Here is a 23,235-nt window from a genome sequence, read left to right as displayed (position 1 = left end):
CCAGATTGATTACTTCGAATTTAAATTGCTCTGCTTTTACAAACAAATGTGACGAATTAATGTAGTTGTGACCAGCCAATAGAATTGTAGAACCCTGCGTTTGGTTAGTGAGTGTGTTTTAACAGTCTATAGGTCTACCTTTAGATATATGTTCTATGAAACGTCAAAAGGTGTGAATGTAATTTGTTCTGTGTAAGAGGTCAGAGGGTAGCATTTCTAACAAATCCCAGTTTCACTTCAAGCACCGATACGTTTATATTAAGAATGCCCAATAGGGAAATTGACTTTAGCGCTGTCTGCCCAATAAGAGGCAGGGTGATTGGGAGAGGAACAGGGGGTGGGGTAATCTTGGGTTGAAGCACAGACCAAAGGAACGAGAGTTTGAAGCAGTGGATGTAAAGAAAGTAGCTCAGACACGCTTACATCTCCTTGAGCAGATCCATGGAAGCTATAGGCTATAGGAAACTGTATGTCATAACTTCCAGAGGATTATACAGGCTATTCTGAGTGGACTGCAAAATAAATATACTCCAAAATACTACATATGAAGCTGGATATTATTCGCCTGGACGCATAGCCGCGAATCGCTAGACAAGAAAGCAATGGGAGTTTTGGGCAGTAATTCAAGGTGAGGTGCAGGATAACCGTGTGTTTTGCCAGTTCTTTTAACGCATGCTTTGTTTTGTAGCAAAGTGTCGTGAATGTCCTGCGCTTGAATTCCAGATCGATCACGTTTACGCTTCTGTTAACCACTGTCGCGTCAAGCCAGATAATATTGTGTCTGTGTCAACAAAGTTCTCACGAGTTGGTGTGTATAGCTGTTTCTTACCAGGTTTTTATGTTCGCACTGCACTGCTCGTTATCTCCGTTCTATTATACCACGGATAATACATTGTCTTTGTTGCATTTGTTTTTCTACAGGGACATGTTATTGGAAGGGACAATGTGAAGCACTCGGCCGTCGCACAACCCCCAAGAAACGCTGGGCCCGGGCGGATATATCGCCAAGTAAATCTGGATTTACACATCTAGTCTCCCTCAGTTTAAGGATATGAAGTTCGCCGGTGCTGTGCTGCGCCTCTGAAGAATCGGCTGGCTGGATAGAGGTGTTGCGCTAGGCTTGCTCGACAACATTTGCGTTCTGTACTCGACGGGGAGCGACGCAGGTGAAGGTCCCAGCCAGTACATGCATTCTTCAAGGGTAACCTCCTGCACCTTACTTACGATTCCTCCCAAGGTGTCTAACATGAGCTAAAAGCTTACGCCGGCCTTTCAATCGACTTTTTTCTTCTTTGGAGTTGAGAAGTCGTCTTGCAAAACAGGAGAAATTGAGTCTCTTGGTAAAAATAAAGAGACATAAACGATGAAAGAAAAATCTAAGAATGCCGCCCGGACACGACGGGAAAAGGAAAATAGTGAATTCTATGAGCTGGCTAAACTGTTGCCATTGCCTTCTGCCATCACGTCTCAGCTCGATAAAGCTTCCATCATACGACTCACAACAAGCTACTTGAAAATGAGAATTGTTTTCCCAGAAGGTATGTATGAAGACGTTATTGCTTATGTTTATCATTATTGTCACTGTCACTATCATTATTGTCAACACTGTCATTTAGATAGTCCTGTAGATAGGGTAAAATGTATAAGCAACAGCAACCATTAGAGCTGTATCAAATGAAACTATTTAATAATAACAATAATAATAATACAACATTAGTCATACTAATAGTCTTACTCAAAATCAACAAACTGTTATTATTATATTTAATAATGTTGTTGTTACTATTGGTATTATTATAAATAATAATAATAATACTTGTTATTATTATTATATGGTTGTTGCTGTTTTTGCTATTATTATTTTGTCAAAAAATATTGTTGTTTTTATCATTATTATTATAAGTAGTATTATTATATAAATATTTAACTTGATAGGCCTATTTCAAGTTTTCTGCAAGCGCATTTTATCTGTTTTTCTGTGCATTCTGTAGCTTACTTTTTCACAGGCATAGTACATACCAGACGTTGTGATAATTCCCTGAAAAATTGGGCTTGTACATCCATATTTTGCATATACATATTTATACATTTATACGTGTTTGGCCACCATGGTGAGAGGGGATATTTAGTTATGACTCACTGCCACTCACATAGAGAGATTTGCATATTTGTGATAAAGTATTGTATTATATATATATTTATAATGTACTTACTGTTTACCATAGTTCTATTTTTTCGTCTTTACATAAGTATAAATATTTAAGGGATATGGTTCACAGCTGTGAGTTCCTATGGTTCCCCAAGGGCTCCCTGCTTGCACACATTGGATGTGTGGCCCAAAGTGGTTGTATGCGCCAACACGTGTGTATTTATGTATGTATATACGTGTAGTCCCTTTCAGAGTCAGGCGACCGTGGTGCTCCTGAAAGACGATTAGTCGTCATTTACCACCTTCTCTCCCGGTCTCAACGGGCTCCTTTTCTGCGTGACTGCAGCCGAGCCTCGCCAATTAGCGCTGCCGGCGTGGCCTACCGTCTGATCTCTCCGAACATATGGAGGTTCTTGTTTGACTGAAGCGTCTTGATAGAAGCACATCTGATTTTCTTTCTTCCTTGTCCTCTTTAAACCAAAGCACTTAAGATGGACCGAACAAAGAAAACAGACAAAAAGGGATGGGAAGGGAGCCTCTGAATGGAGAGAGAAGGGGGCAAAGAAAGCATGCGGGGTGAAACCAATCCGCTCGATCTAGTCGCGCGATTCGTCGTGATTGACATGTGATTGATCGCTATCGTTTGGATTTGTGATCTGTCCAGTGAAATCCCAAACAGTGTTAATGTGCAAGCTGAAAAGACACCAGGACAAGTTATATTTTTACACGAAAAAAAACGGGACAATTCAAGCATGAATTGGCAATTGGCCAATGCCTTAGTTCAGCACTATGATTTAGAGTAGACTATGATTTTTTTTTTGCTATTCAACACTCAAATTGAAACCATGGTAAGTGATATGAACCACGTAGGTGTACTAAAAAACGGAGCGAAAAAAAAATAGAAAACATGGTGCATTTTTGCAGGCCTACAACGTCATGCTTTTCTGCAGTGTGTACATCTGGCGAAGTTCAGTTATGTTTCGTTCATATTTTGTGTTTGGAGCCTCATATGTTTTCTGCGCCATATAGTGCATTTGAGCAGCCTTCTACCCATTCGCGCTTTTTCCACAACTGCATAGACTTTCAGCTGTGAGCTATGTGAGCATATTGTTCTACCATATTTTCATTGTCGTCTCCTCCATTTCGTTAGAACGGTGAAGAACAAAACGCAATTAATGAGTTCTGAATGCATGCATATCGTGTGAAGTGGGTGTGATAGGCTTAACAGCTGAGAAGTTGAGCCAGAGAAGCAAGATATCTTGCAAAGTAGCAATGGGTTTCGAATATGTAGTTACCAGTGGACTCTTGCCATAGCACATTAATTGTTCAAAGAGTATGTTATAAATAAGTGGAGAATGGTAAAAGAACGAACGTGTTTCGTTGATGAGCGAGGTCCAGTTGTGTGTGTTGTCACTCGTAGCTGCGATGTGCACAGCACAGGCCCGGATGTTATGGTAGGAGCCTCAGCGCAGCGGCTCTGTTGGCTGTCCAGATGACATCGTTTGTACGGCGAGCCTTCAGGCTCTTGTTCGTTTATCTTTCCACTGTACGTTTTTTTCACCTCTTCCTACAAAAGTACTGTTCCAACAACAGTTGTGTGCGTAAGAATGATCAAAATGGAGTTTTGCATATTGTATGTGGATTATGAGCGAAGACGAGCCAATACTTCTGTGGCCTAGTAGAGAAGGCACGTTTGATCTGGTTTACAGTACACATACTTACCAATACGTATGAGGGGGGGCCGTAGGCCTACTGCAGAACAAGCAGCCTTGGCCTTAAATATCTGAAATGTGGATCAATTGAGTAGTACTTTCTTGTATTTTTCCTTGTTGCAAAAAAGAATCGATCGAAGTTACTGCTTTCATTTTATGCAACATAGCCTACAACCTTCGTTTATATTTACTCCACTAATTCAACTTTTATGTAGTTTTCACGTGAATGCCATTGGGGGCAGCTGTAACATGCCGGGGACAGTAACAGTGGCTAGCCTATTTTACTTGCTAGCTAGCTTGCTGATGCAACCAATTCTATATAGTGCGTGTTACAATTGTCCCCAGCCGACCTCTCCTAATATTTGATAAAATAATTGGAATATAACGCATTGTGTGCAGCTAATAATTATACTAGCATGCAGATAGGAAATAACTCATCACAACCACCTGTTTCTTGTGTTCCTGTCCAAATGCATCAATTGTGTAGTTAAAATCTTAAAACTTAACAGTTACAACCTCACAGAACGACTTCTGTCTATAACTTATGTCAGAGATTGAGACACAGACTGAAATAGCATGCTGATGCCATCACACAGATTGTCTAAAAGATTGTCTATCACCATGCTATGGAATTTGACTTTTGAGATGACAATTTTGGAATTGAATGGCAAAATTATTTCTTATCATGACCTGCAAGTTAACCTTCTTGCTTAGCCAACAATTAAAAAGGCATGCTCAGTAATTGAACCGCACTTTAAATAGCTTCTAAATAAATTATTTCGCGTCTATAGTAATCATCCAATTAATCCCGGCAATCAAATGTGCCCTTTTAAGACTTTTCGAAGGGAAGAGGAAGCCACATCTATATGTTTTATAACCGTTCCACATTACAATATCATACGGGCAAATATAAGGGCGGACATTGCATCTGATAGAATAAACCTATGAATAACCGAAGTTACAGTCTCACGGTTGGTGTTCGGAAGGGGGGATTGGTAAATTTCTCTGTATTGGTGGTGTAGAGAGTTCTATCAACGAAGCATTTTACGAGCGACAGCATGTGCTTTCTCCGTTAAATCATCTGCACTGTGTGAAGATCTGTCCGCACAAAGTGACGGGGGGCTAAATCGAGCGTCTTTCCTCATTGCACCTCTAAGATAACAGGCGACCGGGCCTGATGACAGGAGAATGTACTGGGTAATTGACAGTAACATTTTATTAGAAAAATCATAGAAGGTGGCGATGTTTTACGGCCAGGTTTATAGGAGACATCCTATGTGGACATTCACCTCTGCCCCGTCAACCCTAGCATTTAAAGTCCACTTAAATTACGGACCATTAAAAAGAATGTGACGAGATGAGGAGTAAAACGTTTAGGTCTTCTTCTCAATCTAGGTCACCTGGTAAATTTGGAGAACAGGGCACAGACCCGATTCTATATTTAAAAATGTTGTTAAAGAGTGTTCCATAATGGTTTCATAAAGTCCTCAAGAGATCACCAGTGTCAAAGAGAATTGAGTGCTGTAACCAATGAGAAACACATGTGACGGTAGACATAGCATAACAGGTTCTATGCTTACTCACATGAATCTTGAGATTCTTTAGATCCTCTAAAAAAAAAAAACGTGTGAAAAGTGATTTTTTTAATGTATTCAGTTTACACGAGAATAGAATTAAAACAAGCTATTTACAGATTTTTTTGTAGACTTGGAACGCCTCCAAAAGTAACGTGCATTGTTAGGGATTTATGTTATATTCTTTGCTGTGTAGGCAATTGAAAGTCTTTTTGTCGGAGCCGGTGACTCCTTTGTCCTTAGAAGCAACCTCTTAATGCCTGAAAGGGACTTTGCTCCATGCAGACCTCTTCAAGCCTCCCAAAGCATGTTTAGGTCTCATTCGTAATGTAAAGCGTCCTCGTGCACAACTAATTTTGTGTGATTATCTGAGCGCACTGATTTCGAGTCGCATTATTCCCCTGCGGTAGGTCAAGTGCAAAAACCTGGCGCTCAAGTCAAGCTCCCACACCGCTTATAAAACTAAACACACGGCCTTACCTGCCCGCGGCTCTAACTACATCTCGACTAGTAATTAACCAGTGAACCAGCACAGCAAGGACTAAATCGGCGTCATTTCGTGCTACCGTTCACAGCCATGTAGTCATTTTTTATTTATTTTTTACTAAACGCCTTGTTTTAACACTAAAACTAGTGTTTGGCCTACTGTACAATATGTTTGTTTTGTTGTATTGGTTTAGAAATCTAACATAATTGCAAGAAACCTTTTCACCATCTCTTTCCTTCATTTTACCCGAGTTCCTTTTCTATGTCATTGCAGGAACAAAAATTATCGAAAAATGGTAGCCCACTGTTATTTCTCAGCTGCAGTTGTGCATGTATTAGGGAGAAACAATGGGCACGCATCATATTTGAGTTGTGGTTAAGGAGTAATTTCATTGTTTCTGTTGTGTAAACGTGAAGTGCATATTTGGTTAATATTAAAATGGAATCGGGGGCTTTGCTGTGATCTTTGCTCGCTGCGTGTTTGTTTTCGAACGATTTGCATTTCAATTGGGATTGCGCTGGGGCTTACTGGGGACAGCAACTCCTGTTTGCCGTATCGAGTTTTGTTGGTTCCTTCGGGTGGGCTATATGCACAGGCGATTTACATTTCTCCAATCGTGTTTACAGTCAATTTAGTGTGAAAATATTTTTTCTGCACTAAGAAAACAGACTTGCGCCCAATAAATCAATATTCACCACAACCTGCATGATCACAATATGTATAAATCTAATAATAATAACAAGAATATGTCTAATAACACACGGGAGACCTAACGGTGTTATGCTTATGCCCACTATTGTTGTTTTATTTTAAAGGGAGAGTAGCATTCAGCATGATATCTGTTCCCCACAGGCCTCGGGGAATCATGGGGTCACGTCCGCAGCTCTCTGGATAATGTTGGACGCGAGCTGGGATCGCATCTACTTCAGGTAGTCCCACTGCCGTTTTTTTAAAACATATATTGAGATTTTGTGATGGAAAATTCATGAGATATATTTATTTGTCTATGTGTGCACGTGTGTGTGTGTGTGTGTGTGTGTGTGTGTGTGTGTGTGTGTGTGTGTGTGTGTGTTTAAAAAAAATCGGGTGCTACCATGTTGAAAATCATATAGGCCTAGTAGTCTAATTATATGTGTGTTTACAGTTATAAATATATTCTACAAATAGGACATGACAAGACACTATTCCCCCCTATGTTATAGCTACTTTGGATTTATTCCATCAGCATTTCCATCATACATCAGGCTACAGTGTAGCTTGTTTAATATTTCGTTGTTCTGGTAATAATTAACAGATCATTTTATTTTTTTTTAGTTATTGGTGTTGTTGGCCTATTAAGCGTGCGTCTTTTGAATAAGTTCGGAAGCCCCTGCTGGTACGACGCATTCTTGGCCGAAACACCGATTGGCGATTGTTTCTTGAGACCGTAGCTACGTCGCAATTCTCCAATTCCGTCTTTCATACCACCATAGACCCAACAACGTTGTTAGTGACGTAATGCAGCATGTAAAGGGTGCAAACTAGTCGTACACATTTACTTAAGCAACTGATGGAGCATCCTCATACTTAATAATTGATGAGAGCGAAGAACTAACTCATTATAAGAGGAGTTTTATTGTGTGTCCCATAATGTAATAATTACAATCTGTCGGGGCCCATCAGCTACACACAGGCAGTTGCTCCGTGGTAAGAAGATCCAGTGAGAGGTTATGGTCCATTTCTTTCCCTCAAAGTAAACTATTAAAACCCCAGTGGCCCCCTTCGGTGCATCTCGCAGTGTTATTTCTCACAGATACGCTGTTTTTTAATGTTTCACTCAAGATTGTTGGTTATTCATTAAAAAAATATGATAAGTGAAATTCTCAATTGATAGATATAAGGGTAGGTAGAGAGATGGTCAATCTCAAAGCCAATATCTAGGAGGGACGCTTTTAACGACTGGTTGCGAGCAGTAGTTCCAACTTTGCCACCATGTTTGCGATTGATCGTTGGAACTATAAACTCTCGAGAAACACCAAATCGCTGCACCACGGTTGAAACGAGATTGTAACTGTGATTAGACTCCGACGCTTTCTAGAAAAGAGCCCCTGGTAGACTAATTCAGTAGACCTATTTTACCGGCAATTCATCATCCCATGTGTGTGTTTCTGGGGCCCACCGGATTTCAGTGGCCCCCTATAATCACAGTTTGTGTCTGTCTTTCTTTTTCCATTCATCCATTAACGAATATTGCCAACTGTATTTACATCTAGTATTGAACTGAGTTTTTAGCAATAATGTTTCATTTATCATGGAGGGAAATAGGCCTACACACAGTTCAACCCAGTTTCTTGTTCATCTGTTGTTGGCATGCTGTGGACTTTGATGTATTTCTATGAGAGAAAATATTTGCCAGATTCTATTTTTAGAAAAGTAACTGAAGAAAACTGCATTATGTAGGACCGTTCTAATTTAGTTTTATTTCTTTATATTTGAGGCTTTCAAAATGTTTGATATGTTTATATCTTTTGCTATGTTTGTATTGAACATGTTTAAATCAGCCTATAAACCTATTGACACATCAGAGACTTCCAGATGAAAGTCTAGACTTCTAGAGAAATCTTGGTCTCCTATCCATTAGAGCACTTCTTTAACCTATATCGACTTCTCCCCCCCAGACGTTGGATGGGTTCATTTTTGTGGTGGCCCCTGACGGGAAGATTATGTACATTTCGGAGACCGCATCGGTCCATCTCGGCCTGTCACAGGTAAAGTGCGCAGGTCATAGTGATGCTGTGCTGACCGTATTTCTTTTATTCCACACATTATTCCACAATTATTGTCTATGTTCACCAGGTTTCTGTAGGCTAGTGCACAGTATGGTGTTCATGGCGGGGATGACAAATATTCATTTTAACAGGTAGAGCTGACGGGTAATAGCATTTACGAGTATATACACCCTGCGGACCATGACGAAATGACCGCAGTGCTGACGGCCCACCAGCCTTACCATTCGCACTTTGTTCAAGGTAGGACCCTGAATGTATGACGCCACATGGTTTAGCTGACTTTATTTTCTTCAAGTGGGTAAGGGTAGACTACATCTGTCTAATACATCTGTCTATTTTTATTCTCTCTCTCGTTTTATTTAAGAATACGAGATTGAACGCTCTTTCTTTCTGAGAATGAAGTGCGTACTGGCAAAGCGAAATGCAGGTCTGACCTGTGGCGGGTACAAGGTATTTCATCATATTTCTTATGTTGTTTAGAGTACATAAGTCTTGTTCAATGGAATTTTTTATTTTATTTTTCTCTTTCCCCAAGGTACTTAAATGGTATTTTTCTTTGACCTAATTACCACGTAGGCCTATTTAAGAAACAATGCATTCAGTTCAGTTCTGAAAAGTCTCTTCATAAAATATGAATTACTGTTCAAATGTCTCTGGAATAGCCTATATTAAGAATATATGTGACAAATGGTTATTGTTTGAGTTTCACTTAGCACTATTACCTCACATGCCCTTGAACAGTTGCTCTTGGCTAAGGCCTAGAGCAGCTCCGAAAATAAGACACTTCACTCTATTTCTCCTTTTTTTGTTTGTAGGTGTGCGTGAGTGTGTGTATGTGTGTGTGTGTCTGTGTGTGTAAGGGTATGCATGTGTACGTTTACAAATGTATTTGTTAATGATTGTACACAACTGCCTTCGCTCCCCCACAGGTGATCCACTGCAGCGGCTACCTGAAGATCAGGCAGTACAGCCTGGACATGTCTCCGTTCGACGGCTGCTACCAGAACGTGGGGCTGGTGGCGGTGGGCCACTCTCTGCCGCCCAGCGCCGTCACGGAAATCAAACTCCACAGCAACATGTTCATGTTCAGGGCCAGCCTCGACATGAAGCTCATCTTCCTGGACTCCAGGTACAAACATTTACATTCATTCATGTAGCAGCCGCTTTTATCCAGAGCGACTTCAAGCACAGTATAGACACCCATCTCCATGAGCATGCGTTCTCTGTATCGGTATGGAGCTGTGGGATCTGGTGTTTGTTAGCACTTCAATCTATTGCTTAACCGCTTGAGCCTTAGGAACACCCTTACAAGACTGCTGAGAAAAACTCTTAACAGAGACAGACAGCTAGAGCTTCACACACAAATTAGCTTCTGATTTTATTTCAGAATGGACATATCCTCAGTACTTACAACACCAAATGGGCTCCTTGTTTTTGTAGACGCTGAAAAAGTGAAAGAGGGAGGGAGAGCAGGGCGGAGAGAGGGATGTTTATTTATTTATCTTCCACGTCTCTCTGTTCCGCTTTGACACGGTATCATTAAGTGCATGGCAAATGTGTAAACCCAGTGAAACTAGGGTGTCACTGTTTAGCATCTGACATGTCAATAATTCATCAGGAGAAGAATGCGATGGGCACACAGGGCAAGCACAGGTGATTTATGAGCTGGTTATGACATAGAAAAGTGTGAAAATGGAATTGGCTTGTTTCAGGTGTTTGTGTGTATAATTCATATGTTGTGAAATACATTTTCAGCCTTTGTGTTTATGTAGGCTTAAACGACATATGCTCAGTCATTGGTGTTGCGCACATGTAAATCAATTTGTGTTTGTTTATGTATGTTTTTTTGTGTGCGTGTGTGTGTGTGTGTGTGTGTGTGTGTGTGTGTGTGTGTGTGTGTGTGTGTGTGTGTGTGTGTGTGTGTGTGTGTGTGTGTGTGTGTGTGTGTGTGTGTGTGTGTGTGTGCATGCATTTCTGTGTGTCTCAGGGTGGCAGAGTTGACAGGCTACGAGCCTCAGGACCTCATAGAGAAGACGTTATACCACCACGTCCATACCTGTGACACCTTCCACCTGCGCTGTGCCCACCACTTATGTGAGTTACGTTGGTTTGTCCCCCTTCACTGGACTTCACCTCAAAAAACCTCAGGCACAGCTGCAGCTTCCAGAGCAGAAACACTCAGTCCAAGAACACCAAATGACATTAAGCCTTAATCAAATTAAAATAGGAAAATGCAAATGCCTGAGCCTCAGTGTGACGTTGTTCATAGCTGGGGAGCTCACTCAGCTGAAAAAGGCAAAGATTCTAGTTTACATTTACATCTAGTCATTAAGCAGATGTTTTTGTCCAAAGCGACATACAAGGGTACAAGTTTGATTTTGAGACCTTTTCCTTTTTGTACCCCTTTTGTACCCCTTAATTGTCAGTGTTTTCAATGGAAATGGGGCGACAGTGGTACAGGAGGTAGAGACATTGTTTAGTAATCCGAAGGTTGCTAGTTTGATTCCCTGTCGAAGCGCCCTTGAGCAAGACACTGAACCCCTAATTGCTCCTGATGTGCAGTGTGCCATCAGTGTAGATGTAAAATGTATATACATCCCTGAAAGTCGTTTGGATAAAATGACTAAATGTCTAAATGTAAAATGTAATTAGTTGTGGGGGGATGCGACAACTTCACCCTGGCCTCTGCGTTTTGTTCGTGTTTGGCGCTGACTGACCGTGTTTTCATCTGCCCACCTAACCCCTCCCGCAGTGCTGGTGAAAGGCCAGGTGACCACGAAGTACTACCGCTTCCTGGCCAAGCAGGGCGGCTGGGTGTGGGTGCAGAGCTACGCCACCATCGTGCACAATAGCCGCTCCTCGCGACCCCACTGCATCGTCAGCGTCAACTATGTGCTCACGTAAGTACCGACCTCAACTCCTTCTGATTCGCCGTGCTACTCAGCCAATCACTAGAGCCCTCACTATCACTCGCAACGGACATTACTCGACCCCTGTGTCATGAGCTTGCCATGACCGTGTCATAAACATGTCACGAAAGAAGACATACTCTGTCATAGTTCATCATGGCGGTTCATGGTCAATAGTATTACAATGTCATGCTACAATTATTGTCAATTGTCATAATATTACACGCTGTCTCAGACTATGTTATGAGTTCTGCCATGATATTTATTGAGGAGGAAACACCATACTTTTATATGTTTAGAATCAAGCTGCCCTGGAGATATAGAAATGGAGAGGTTTAGGACATGGATACAATAGTCTCCCAAAAGAAGCCCCCCCCCCTCTCCCTCTCTCTCTTTTTTTCTCTCTCTCACTCTCTTTCTGTCTTTTTCTCTCTCTCTCTCTCTCTCTCTCTCTCTCTCTCTCTCTCTCTCTCTCTCGTGTCAACTCAGCTTCATTCAAGCCTGTCTAGATGGAACTCTCTTCAGTAAGGCTTGCCTCTAACCTGTGGTGCTTGTGGAGTGTTGTACCTTGGTTGAATAGCTCGATCTAGAGGCACACTATTTCAGGGAGCAGCGTGCACATCCGCTACATCTGTGTTCGTCTCGTTGTGTCTTAGCCGACTAGCTGCTCTGGGACCAGAGCCTGAGGAGGAGCTCCCTGGCGTGTTTGTCGTCTCCTCTCCAGGCAACGGAGATAATGAGCACCGGTGTAGAGGGCTCCGCCGAGCCACTAAATAAAGCAATTACAGAGAGGTTAATTAGAAAAATGTCAAGTATTTTGTCATGTCTCATGGTGGGACTCAGACAAAGACAACCAAAGACTCCTTTGTTAAGGACCAGCCTCAACACACAAAGTCACAATGATTTTCTCATTTGTTAAATTATATTTTATTGTTTTTCATTGAGATAGTAACTAATAGAATTTCAAAGAGGTGTTTGAGATGTATTTGGTATTTCTACAGTCTCTTGATAGTGGATTGATTGTGATGCGTTTGGACAGGGTGCGGAGACAGAGCTGCTGGCAGATTGTGTTTAGAATGCTTGTTGCACTCTTGTTTTGAAGAGGCTCCTTTGCTCAGTGGGAATTGGTGTTTGGTACTTGGGAGACTGCATCTGAATTGTAGGCAACTGCATGTAGGTAACTAAATAAACTTGAGTCCATGGTCAACTGTGTGCGTGTGCGTGTGCGTGTGCGTGTGCGTGTGCGTGTGCGTGTGCGTGCGTGTGTGCGTGTGTGTGCGCGCCTGTTTCCACAAACCTTATTTCTTTATTATCCTTAAAGTAGATCAACCTTACAACCAACACAAATAAGTACCTATAAGGTCTGCACACAGTACATTTAAATCGATCACACAAATAAGTACCTGAGTTTTTTTATGTCCGGTGGTTATGACTCCTGTGTATGTCTCCGACAGCTAGTAATGACTCCTGTGTGAGTGTGTGTCCGATGGTTATGAATCCTGTGTATGTCTGTGTCAGGTGGTATTTACTCCTGTGTATGTCTGTGTCAGGGGCAGTACATGGTTGCATGTGTGTGTTCATTTAGTTCATTCACAGGTGAAATTACATAATATGTGTGTCTGTGTGTTGTTGGGGGGAGTATGTGAGTGTGTGTGACTGTGTGTACTTTTGTGGGTTCGGGAGGGGGGGTATTGTATGTGTGAGTGTGTGACTGTGTGTGTGTGTGGGGGGGGGGTAGTATGTGTGTGTGTGTGTGTGTGTGTGTGTGTGTGTGTGTATGTGTGTGTGTGTGTGTGTGTGTGTGTGTGTGTGTGTGTGTGTGTGTGTGTGTGTGTGTGTGTGTGTGTGTGTGTGTGTGTGTGTGTGTGTGTGTGTGTGTGTGTGTGTGTGTATGTGTGTGTGTGTGTGTGTGTGTGTGGAAAGTCATTGCTGCTTGGCTGTGTTTGCTTTGTGTCTGCTGCTACCTGGCTGAATGAGTTCTATCAGAATAGGAGTGGCCAGCTTGGGAGCCTAGTCTCTTTCATGTTTTCTCACCAAATGGCAGATATAGACTCACACACACACACACACACACACACACACACACACACACACACACACACACACACACACACACACACACACACACACACACACACACACACACACACTAGTGTCTGGTAGGGGATGTGTGCAGGTTCTTACACTAGTGTCTGGCAGGGGATGTGTGCAGGTTCTTACACTAGTGTCTGGCAGGGGATGTGTGCAGGTTCTTACACTAGTGTCAGGTAGGGGATGTGTGCAGGTTCTTACACTAGAGTCTGGTAGGGGATGTGTGTTGGCTTCATTAGCATGCAGCCCGGAGCTGCAGTTAGAGATGTAAATGAATGAGGCCATAAAATCCCCCATTAACGAGAAGAGCTCCAGCTTGTGTTCGCACAGAAATGAGGCCATGATAATAACAGACGTCATGCAGATTTACCTCTTCCTCTACCTCTCTCTGTCTCTCTTTCTCTCCCTCTCCCTTTCCCTCCCTCTCACCACGTGACTCTCTCTCTCCCTCGCTCTCTTCCTACCTCTCTCTCACCCTGTGACTCTCTCTCTCTTTCTTCTTCTCTCCCTCTCCCTCTCTTTCTCTCATACACACACTCTTTTCCCTTACATACCTCCATAGCCCCATAGCCATAAACCTCCCTCTCTCCCTCTCTCACGCACTCTCTCCCGTTCTCCCTCTCCCACTTTATCTGCGTTTCTGAAGCCGTGCCCATAAAAGCATGTGTTTATGGGGCTTTAATTAATAGGCTGTGTAGTTGATGAGTGTTTATGGGCTGGCAGTGGTGTGGAGGCCAACTCCTCATCCAGACCAAAAGCAGCCAGACCGGCACAGTTCGCCCAGGCTGCCCTGCTACAAACGCCTTGAGCCTAGTAGACAGACACCACTGCAAAGTTTAGTCAGAGATTACATTTCTAAAATAGCCTAACCGTTAAAAAAACATTGGTATCACACATACACAAATTCATTGATTAATCATTATTGTTGCCGAAGATCAACTTTGGCAACATATCTCCCAAAGTATAGCCTATGTACTTCATTTGGGTAATTGATTTTCTATATCATAAATGCAGACCTAGGGACTGAGTCCTAAACAACTGCAAACACTTATTAGATCTCTGGTCCTCGTTATTGCAGTCACTAAACGGAACAAATGTTTTGTGGGAACTAACGTTCACATAGGCTTCTCTTAGCTGACGCACATCTAATTTCAAATCAGTTGCCGGCGAACCACGACACAACGATTTTGACCATAGAGTTGCCGGTGAACCACCAAGACACACCTGGCTCACTTAAAGCATGAATGACTTACAGGAATGAGTTGCTTGGTCGCTCTTGAAACCTTTTGTATTATGTGTCCACAGTAAGAGGCCATACACATACTACCTTAATATTGTGTGTGTGTCTCTCAGATGGCTCACCTTTCTGTTTTGAGAGGAGGTGACTGTCCTGTAGTGCCAGAAACTGCCTTTGGGATCACCTGTCTTTCCCTGCAGCAGCTCCAGGTGTAGGGTAGCACCTAGGGTCCCCGTCCCACACAGAGGAGGATCCTCCCCAGAGTAAGAGAGCGTCGATAGGAGGCAGAGGGTGTTGCTCAGGGTCTGACGGCCTCTGTGTGCAGGTAGCCTGTCATGGCGAGGTGAGGTGAGGAGACTTGCCCCGGGTTTGACCCTGTCGACTATCTGTGTTTACCCGTTGCGGTGAAAGTCAATCTGTGCTAAGCAGAGAAAAGAAGTGACCTGGGTCTGCCTTCTTCTTATCACCTAGCCCTTATCACACATAGAGTGTGCGGACCGTCACAGCAGTAAGGCTACTATAGGTGTTTCTGTGTGTGTGTGTGTATATGTGTATTTGTGTGTGTGTGTGTGTGTGTGTGTGTGTGTGTGTGTGTGTGTGTGTATGTGTGTGTGTGTATGAAAGAGGTCAAATCAATGAATCAGTAGTTGGAACCTCTTTATTTGCACCTACAGACAAATGCCTGTAGTTGACTTGAGTGAACTTATTTTCACTTACAAATTTACATACTTTTTGAGTTTATGTGTGTTTTGTGTGTGTGTGTGTGTGTGTGTGTGTGTGTGTGTGTATGTGTGTGTGTCTGTGTGTGTGGGGGGGGGGGGGGGGTTGGGTGGGTGTTGGTACAGTGTCGATTAGCTAACTGTGTGCACAGGTGTCTGTTTAAGGGAATATACTGAGCTTCGCACAAGTAGGGCTTCTGGTTATCTCTCTTTCTATCCTACCTGGTCTTCATTCCTTTTGTCTTCCACCTCTTGTATCCATCCATCCATCCATCCATCTATCTATCCCAAAGCTGATTCATGGTAGGAACCAAAATCCATAGAGCTCTTCAGCCAGAAATCAATTCCCATTTCCCAGTTATGTCTCATGTAGGATTTTTCTTGTGGGCTTGATTTAGGAGTGACACAGCCCTTAATCTCACTGTATATTTGAACGCTCTGCTTCCCAATCGGTGTGTGTTTGTCGAAGCCTCACACCAATCCTCACGGAGAGGCGCCGCGCCTCCCCACACAGCGCCTCCCCGCTCCTCTCCCCTTCCTCTCCTCTTCCTCTCCCGGTCCCGACACACACTCCCCATCTAGTGAGCAACTGGGCCCTAATTATCTAACAGATGTCTAAGTACATTCACTGCAAGAGAGAGGGGGAGAGGGAGAGGAGAGAATCTGTTTAGAAAAACAAAATGTGTGCAGCAGAAGCACACCAGAGACGTACTCAGATAAACATCTATATGCCTAAATCTGTTTGCATTTGAGTCTTTACTTCAGTTCTGTTGTTGGGGATTTTCGTTTAAGTGTGTGTGTGTGTGTGTGTTTCTACAGCGATAATGAGTATAAGGGACTGCAGCTGTCATTAGACCAGGTGACAACGACCAAACCGACTTTCCCCTACAACAGCACACCCAACCCCGTGTCTGACAACCGTAGACCCAACAAGACTAGGGCCGCTCGCACCAAAGGCAAGACACGGCTGTCTCCATACCCACAGGTGAGTGTGTGCTCTCTGTGTGTGTGTGTGTGTGTGTGTGTGTGTGTGTGTGTGTGTGTGTGTGTGTGTGTGTGTGTGTGTGTGTGTGTGTGTGTGTGTGTGTGTGTGTGTGTGTTGTGTGTGTGTCGTCACATCACAGTCATCGGCAGAGAATGGTTAGACGGCTGCCAACCATTCTTTAGGAGGCAGCTGGAAGTTGAAAGGCGTGAAACAAGAACAAACATGGAACTGTTTTAGGAGAGATTTTCTCAATTGCAACGTCTCCTTCAGTGGAACAAAGTGGGTAGCTGTGAAACATTTTGGAAGACGGACAAGTGTGAAACATTTTGGGAATGAGGCATTTTATTTTGTGGGCTTTTCCAACCGTCCACAGGTGTCTGACTGGCCTGTGTCTGTTCTGCCATCTGCACTCCCCTCCTCTGCAACTCCCTTTACTTCTCTTACCAAGCTGGGGCTGTTATATCTTCCAAGCTCTGTTATTACTAAATGGAAAGTTGAAGCAACTGTTAGAACTGTCTGTTAGAACGAAAAAAAACAAGAGACTTCTCAGTATGTAGAAATTCTCTGACTATTAGTCATGTGTCCATCACTCCATGCTGTTATTTGTTGCTTCGTTTAATGTTTTCTTTGTATGATGTTTTGTGTGTGTGTGTGTGTCTGTGTGTGTGTTTGTGTGTGTGTGTGTGTCCAGTATCCCGGCTTCCACACTGAGCGTTCCGAGTCAGACCAGGACAGCCCGTGGGGGGGCAGCCCTCACACAGACTCCACCTCCCCCTTGCTCCTGGAGCAGAGCGAGGGCCTGGAGGCCTCCTGCGCCTACCGCCAGTTCCCCAACGACACCGCCACCCGTCCCCTCTGCTATGGCTTGCCCATCGTCGAGGATCACCTAGGCGATGGCCACGGGCACGCCCATGCCAACGTGGGCTCATGTGAGAGGGGAGGGCGCTGTGAGGCGGGCAGGTACTTCCTGGGGAACCCCCAGACGGGCAGGGAGGCGTGGTGGGGGGCGGCCAGGTCCGTGCTTCCTATGCCCAAGGTCTCGCCTGAGAACGGGGACGGCTGCGACGGCATCATGCCCCACATCGCCTCAATTCACAGCCTGCACGGTGAGTTACGGCCGCGCTAATGCAGTAAACAGTGTCTGTGAGTGTGTAAGTGTGTTTGTGCGTATATATTTATACATATTTAGGGAGGGTGTGGTTTAATGGTTTTATTCGTTTTTCCATTCCATACTTACAAGTATAAGTGTGTGGGTGTGTGTCTGGGTGATTGTGTGTGTGTGTGTGTGTGTGTGTGTGTGTGTGTGTGTGTGTGTGTGTGTGTGCGCGCGCGTTTGTGTGTGTGTGTGTGTGTGTGTGTGTGTGTGTGTGTTTGTGTTTGTGTCTGTGACTGTCACTGTGTGTGTGTGTGTGTGTGTGTGTTTTGGCTAACTTCCCCTTCTCCTCCCCCTTGCAGCTCGCAGTCAGTGGGAAGAAGACAGCGTGGTCAGCTCGCCCGACGGCGGCTCGGCCAGCGACTCTGGTGACCGTTACCGCGGTGACCACCACTTCCGGACCAGCCCTACGGAGCCAAGCAAAATGGAGACGCTGATCCGGGCCACGCAGCAGATGATCAAGGAGGAAGAGAGCCGTCTGCAGTTACGCAAGGGGCCCCCATCTGCCGACGCCCCCACCCTGGGCCACGCCAACGGCCTCGCCAAGCCCCACGGCCCCTGCTTCGCCTCAGACCTCTCCTCCCAAGGGGCTCTACTCTGCCGCGGGCCCGGTCAGCAGGCTGTGAGCCCCGTGCCCAGCCCCGTTCCCCTCTCCCGGCTGGGCAGCCCCGGCCCCGAGCGCCTGGCCAAGCCCAAAGACTACATGCAGACTGAGCTGTCCCCCCAGCACCAGGCCACGACCCACCTGCACCACCACCCCCATCAGCATCCGCACCACCCGGCGTCCCAGCTGCCCTACCCGAGCTCGTGCGCCGCCTCCCCCACGCCGGCGCTGTATCCCTCGCACCCACGGCCGTACCTGGACAAGCACGCGGCATACTCGCTGACGGGCTACGCGCTGGAGCAGCTGTACGATGCCGACGCGCTCAGGGGGTACTGCGGGGGCACCTCGCCCTACGAGGTGGCATCACACCTGCGCATGCAGGGCGCCGAGCAGACGCCCGGACACAAGGGCACGTCTGTCATCATCACCAACGGGAGCTGACGCCCTGCCTGATGGGGGGTGAGGGACTCCAGGTGTTGGGGGGGAGGGGAGAAACCATCACGGACGATAAACAGGACAATACAAAAAAACAAGAACCCTGGGGTTACACTCTCTGTGTGCACACACACACACACACACACACACACCCACACACACACACACACACACACACAGCAGCCTGTCGCCACCTGTTTGTATTTATCGTTGTTTTCTTCTGTTGATCTTTTTGGAAACATAGCCCAATGAATTGTGGGCAACTTTAGCCACGAAGTATGTCAGCAAACAACTCTGTCATAGATTTGTTTTGTTTCTTTCTATGTGATTGTTTGAATACATGAGATAGAAATCATGTGAAATGCACTTTTTACTTTGCAGTGACATGGGTATCATTCGATCTCCTGAACTTTTTTTCTTTCTATCACTACAACAATCTCACTCTGTGTTCAGCTCAAATGACATTGTATCATTCTTAAACAGCACCACCTGATTCATCCACTACTGACGTGTAGCCAGGTAACAGTCCTGACTGACAGATCTACTCCATACCTGTAGACCGTGCTGTAGACTCAACCACAACAAACAGAGCACCCAGCACACATCAGCCGCTTTCAAACAATATGCAGTTCTTACAGTCAAGTCTGGCGACCCATCATCCCCATACTGCTGCAAGAAGCATGCAGAGGCCTACTGGGCCAGTGTCCTGTGAGAGACACGAGACACAGACTAAAGGCAGGGCCATGGGGTACGAAGAGGTTACATTACACCCACAGGCAGCCAGGGGGGAGAATGGACACTTGTTTATGATGGTAGAGATAGGAGTCTGGTTAAAGGTTGAATGTGATGTAAGTATGGATGAATGGATGGATGGATGGATGGATGGATGGATGGATGGATGAGTGGATGGATGGATGGATGGATGGATGGATGGATGGATGGATGGATGGATGGATGAGTGGATGGGTGTGTGCTGCTTTCTGGAATGCTGAGGAAGCTCCTGCTCAGGGGGAGAGGCTGACCATTGTCGTGTGTGTGTTTGTGTGTGTGTGTGTGTGTGTGTGTGTGTGTGTGTGTGTGTGTGTGTGTGTGTGTGTGTGTGTGTGTGTGTGTGTGTGTTAGGGGGTTGGGGATGTGTGTGACATTGTTGTCCAGATAGCTGCTGAAGTTGGAGCTTGAACCCACACCACGGCCAAGCCAGACCTGCTTACACTCTTCCCTCTTGTAGGCTATTTATACAATGATTAGGATGATTTTTCTTCTTTGAGTTAGTTTTTTGAAAGCAGAATTTCTTTTTTTTCTTTCAAATTTATTTATGGTGTAAATATGATGAGTTAACAAAACAAAAAAGGTGGAAAAAATTGAAAGTGGAAAAATGTATTTATTATGTGAATGATACAAATGTTTTCTTTCCGTTTTAAATATAGCCTAGTTCCAATTAAAGTTTCCGTGTGTTTTTGACTACAACAACCATTGTCAGTAATAAACACAATGATTTAATTTAAATAATCATTTATTTTGTTTTGTTATAATCATTTATTTAGCAAAACTGCTAAATGGTCACCCTTTATTTCACCAGCTCACGAAAATATAAGGACACAGAAGAACAGATGCTGCTCTAATGCTCTATTTAAAAAAGAGTACCCTCGTTGATACATCAGGTGTTTTGGTACGTAGGACAGCGCCTAGTAGCACGGAAATGTAACCTACAAAATGTTGCAAAATTGCCTATTTTAAATTATCATAATTAACCTGTAGGCTACGTTATTCACTTAATGTGGAAACATTTCCTAATTTTCACATTTTAAGTGCTTCTGAAATCTATTTTAAAATTTGAGAAATAAATCTAAAAAGTATTAAGCCTATTTTGTGGAATTTAAGAAACGACGACGTTCTTTTTTTCCAACGGAATTATCAAACATGATTTAGTCTACTGCCAATCTGCTGAGTTGGTCTGATGTTAGCATTCAGAATATGAAGGTATTTGTCATAGGCCTAACAATTTGTTACGAAAGGACCTGAAATTTTCCACTATGCCATTCCAGACAGTATTTTCATGAGAGGGTGTTTAGGCATGAATTAATATCAGACACAGGAAAACATCCAATTAAAATCAATGTCATTGTCTTCACAGAGTCCGCCCATTCCAATAAACTGTGATAAATTCAGTTGCAGGACCAATTGCGGATACTGCAGAGATGAGATGTTTTAACACATACCTCACAAGCCATGATTATTTTCATTTTTACCTTTCATTATGAGGGAATGAACTTGAATTTAGGCCTATCCTTTTGAAGCTTCTTGAGATCGGATTCTTTTTTTTTTTTTAAGAAAATGTTCACATCTGTCTAAATGATTCCATCAAGTGATTGGGGGGAGCGCAGGTAAACAAAAAAATCCCTCTATCACAACAATCAAAAATGATTTAGTGTGTTGACCCGAATCATTTTTTTGCAAACAGTTCCGCGGCAGACCGAGCTCTTACGCCTGCGTCCAGAGCGCAGTGCTTTCCCCCGGGTTATGTGTAGACGCGATGTCAAATAAAACTCATGATGGGAATCGATACCGCAGGAGCTCCAATTAGGCAAGGCAGCGCTCAGGATCAGAGAGGTCAACAATAAGGAAAGGCTTTCACCCTCCTACCGATCCGATAGCTGTTTACAGTTCGCCACTGTTTCTCTGCCCGTCTTAGGCTACATCTTTGATCGACTTTCCTGCATTCAAAATTTTCATTCTATTAAAGGGTGTAAAATCATTTTTTTAAACGAGGGGAAAGGCCTTCTTTCGTTTTCATTGAGTTATTTTGGATTAAGATTCCAAGCCTTACCTCCAAGTTTCCTGCATTGCATTAAAGAGGCAGGAATAACCTGTGCTGTCATGGCAGATGTGTTGCCAAGCAACTGGGAGTAACAGAGACACCATTAACACAAACCTATGAGCTGTCTCTGTTCTGTACTAGGAAAGCTGAACACCTCTTGCGGTTTACCCTTGTGTGTAGCCTCTTTAAAGAACGTCTCTCTCTCTCTCTCTCTCCCTCTTTCTCTCCCTCTTTCTCTCCATGTGTTTCCCATATTTTCCTCGTATTTCTTGTTGCATTTTATTGATTTATAGTATGCTCTCAAATGCTTGGGCTTCTTGGGTATTAAAATTGGTGTAGGTTATTGCAGCTGGATTAAGCCTTCAAAATGTTCCACTGCCAGAGTTAGCTATATGTATAGTGGTCAGTCTTTACTAGTGTTCTCATCAGCCCTTTTGTCAAGATGCTCCCCCCCCCCCCCCCCCCCTCCCTGGCACTTCCTTTGTGGCTGCTGTATGTTTTTTTAGCAGTTTTGCTAAAGGAGCACACCTGGATGCGATCAGAAATGCATTACACATGCACTAGGAAGAGAAAATTATTTACAACCACGGGGAAAGCAACCAAGATATGTCACTCATGTCACAATCAAAGGCTGGGTCAGAGACAAAACCACTGGCGAGGAGGAGTCAGCCGTTGGCTCGGGTTCTGGGCACCCAGCGACATGCCTCTGGTGAGAATCAAAAACATCCCTCAAGTGTCTGGACATGGCTCAGCAGAGACTGGAAAAGAAAATCAAAGAGCAGGAGGGATAAATAAGCATTTTCATGTGCTCTTTTCCATAAGTGCCTAACTCTGGCTGACACTGAGGAGTGAGTTATTTTCTGGCCTGTTCCTGTGCATAATACGATGGCCTCTGTGTAAAATGCAGTCCAGTCCATTCCTGGAATTGTTTTGTTGGACTCCTGGGCAAAGCTGGGATAGCTTTGCCCCTCGTGTCTGGGTGCTGTAGTGATCACCCGAAGGCATCTGGTCCAGAGCAGGATCACATGCACAGTAGACAAGGGAAAACAGTCAGTGCGGAAGTCATATTATAAGAAACGAAACTCACAAATCTTTAGAGCCGGGTTTGTGAACGTTTGGACGAGCTGTGGTTTTGGGAATCACCTGCTTGGCTTAATAATGGTTCGTACTACGTAAGTTATCAACATAGTTCCCTTGATAGTTTAAATTATGGCTCTGGGAAACACGTGCATTGCAACTGCATGGTTCTAAATTTGTATGCTTTTGGGAAACACACTCCAGTTGATCAAGTTCTCTCACTCTCTAAATAACATTACAGACATTCAGAGAGTTTAAGTTATTGAGATGAAACACGGCCCAATATGTTGTCCCACTAGGGTACAACTGCATTTTAAAAAAATGATTTTCGATGTTGTTGTGCTGGCTGGGTCTTTAAAAGCTGTGCTTGTGTACTTTCAGCTTGCAGTTAACCATACCATTCAGTACGCAATTAATCATCTCTGCAAGTCCAACCCAGTGGTTCTAGAGTGTCAGAAAAGTACTTATCCCGGAGAGGATGCAGACATTGTGCTGTGAAACTAATCTTCAGAAACTA

At 44.0% G+C, this 23,235-nt stretch overlaps 1 protein-coding gene across 1 annotated transcript; it reads left to right on the top strand.

Moving 5' to 3' along the window:
• Window positions 1-1,363: 1,363 nt before the first annotated feature.
• sim1a (SIM bHLH transcription factor 1a) lies at window positions 1,364-18,829 on the top strand (the record flags this gene model as incomplete). Its single annotated transcript, XM_080857614.1, has 11 exons — window positions 1,364-1,538; window positions 6,775-6,851; window positions 8,580-8,669; window positions 8,822-8,930; window positions 9,055-9,140; window positions 9,620-9,819; window positions 10,678-10,784; window positions 11,443-11,590; window positions 16,466-16,631; window positions 17,323-17,737; window positions 18,087-18,829. The coding sequence occupies 11 exons, from the start codon at window positions 1,364-1,366 to the stop codon at window positions 18,827-18,829; spliced, it is 2,316 nt and encodes a 771-aa protein (XP_080713740.1).
• Between the last annotated feature and the right edge of the window lie 4,406 nt (window positions 18,830-23,235).

The sequence above is a fragment of the Sprattus sprattus genome (assembly GCF_963457725.1).
Source record: "Sprattus sprattus genome assembly, chromosome: 19".
Lineage (NCBI taxonomy): Eukaryota > Metazoa > Chordata > Actinopteri > Clupeiformes > Clupeidae > Sprattus > Sprattus sprattus.
This window is presented reverse-complemented; position numbering and strand designations above follow the sequence as displayed.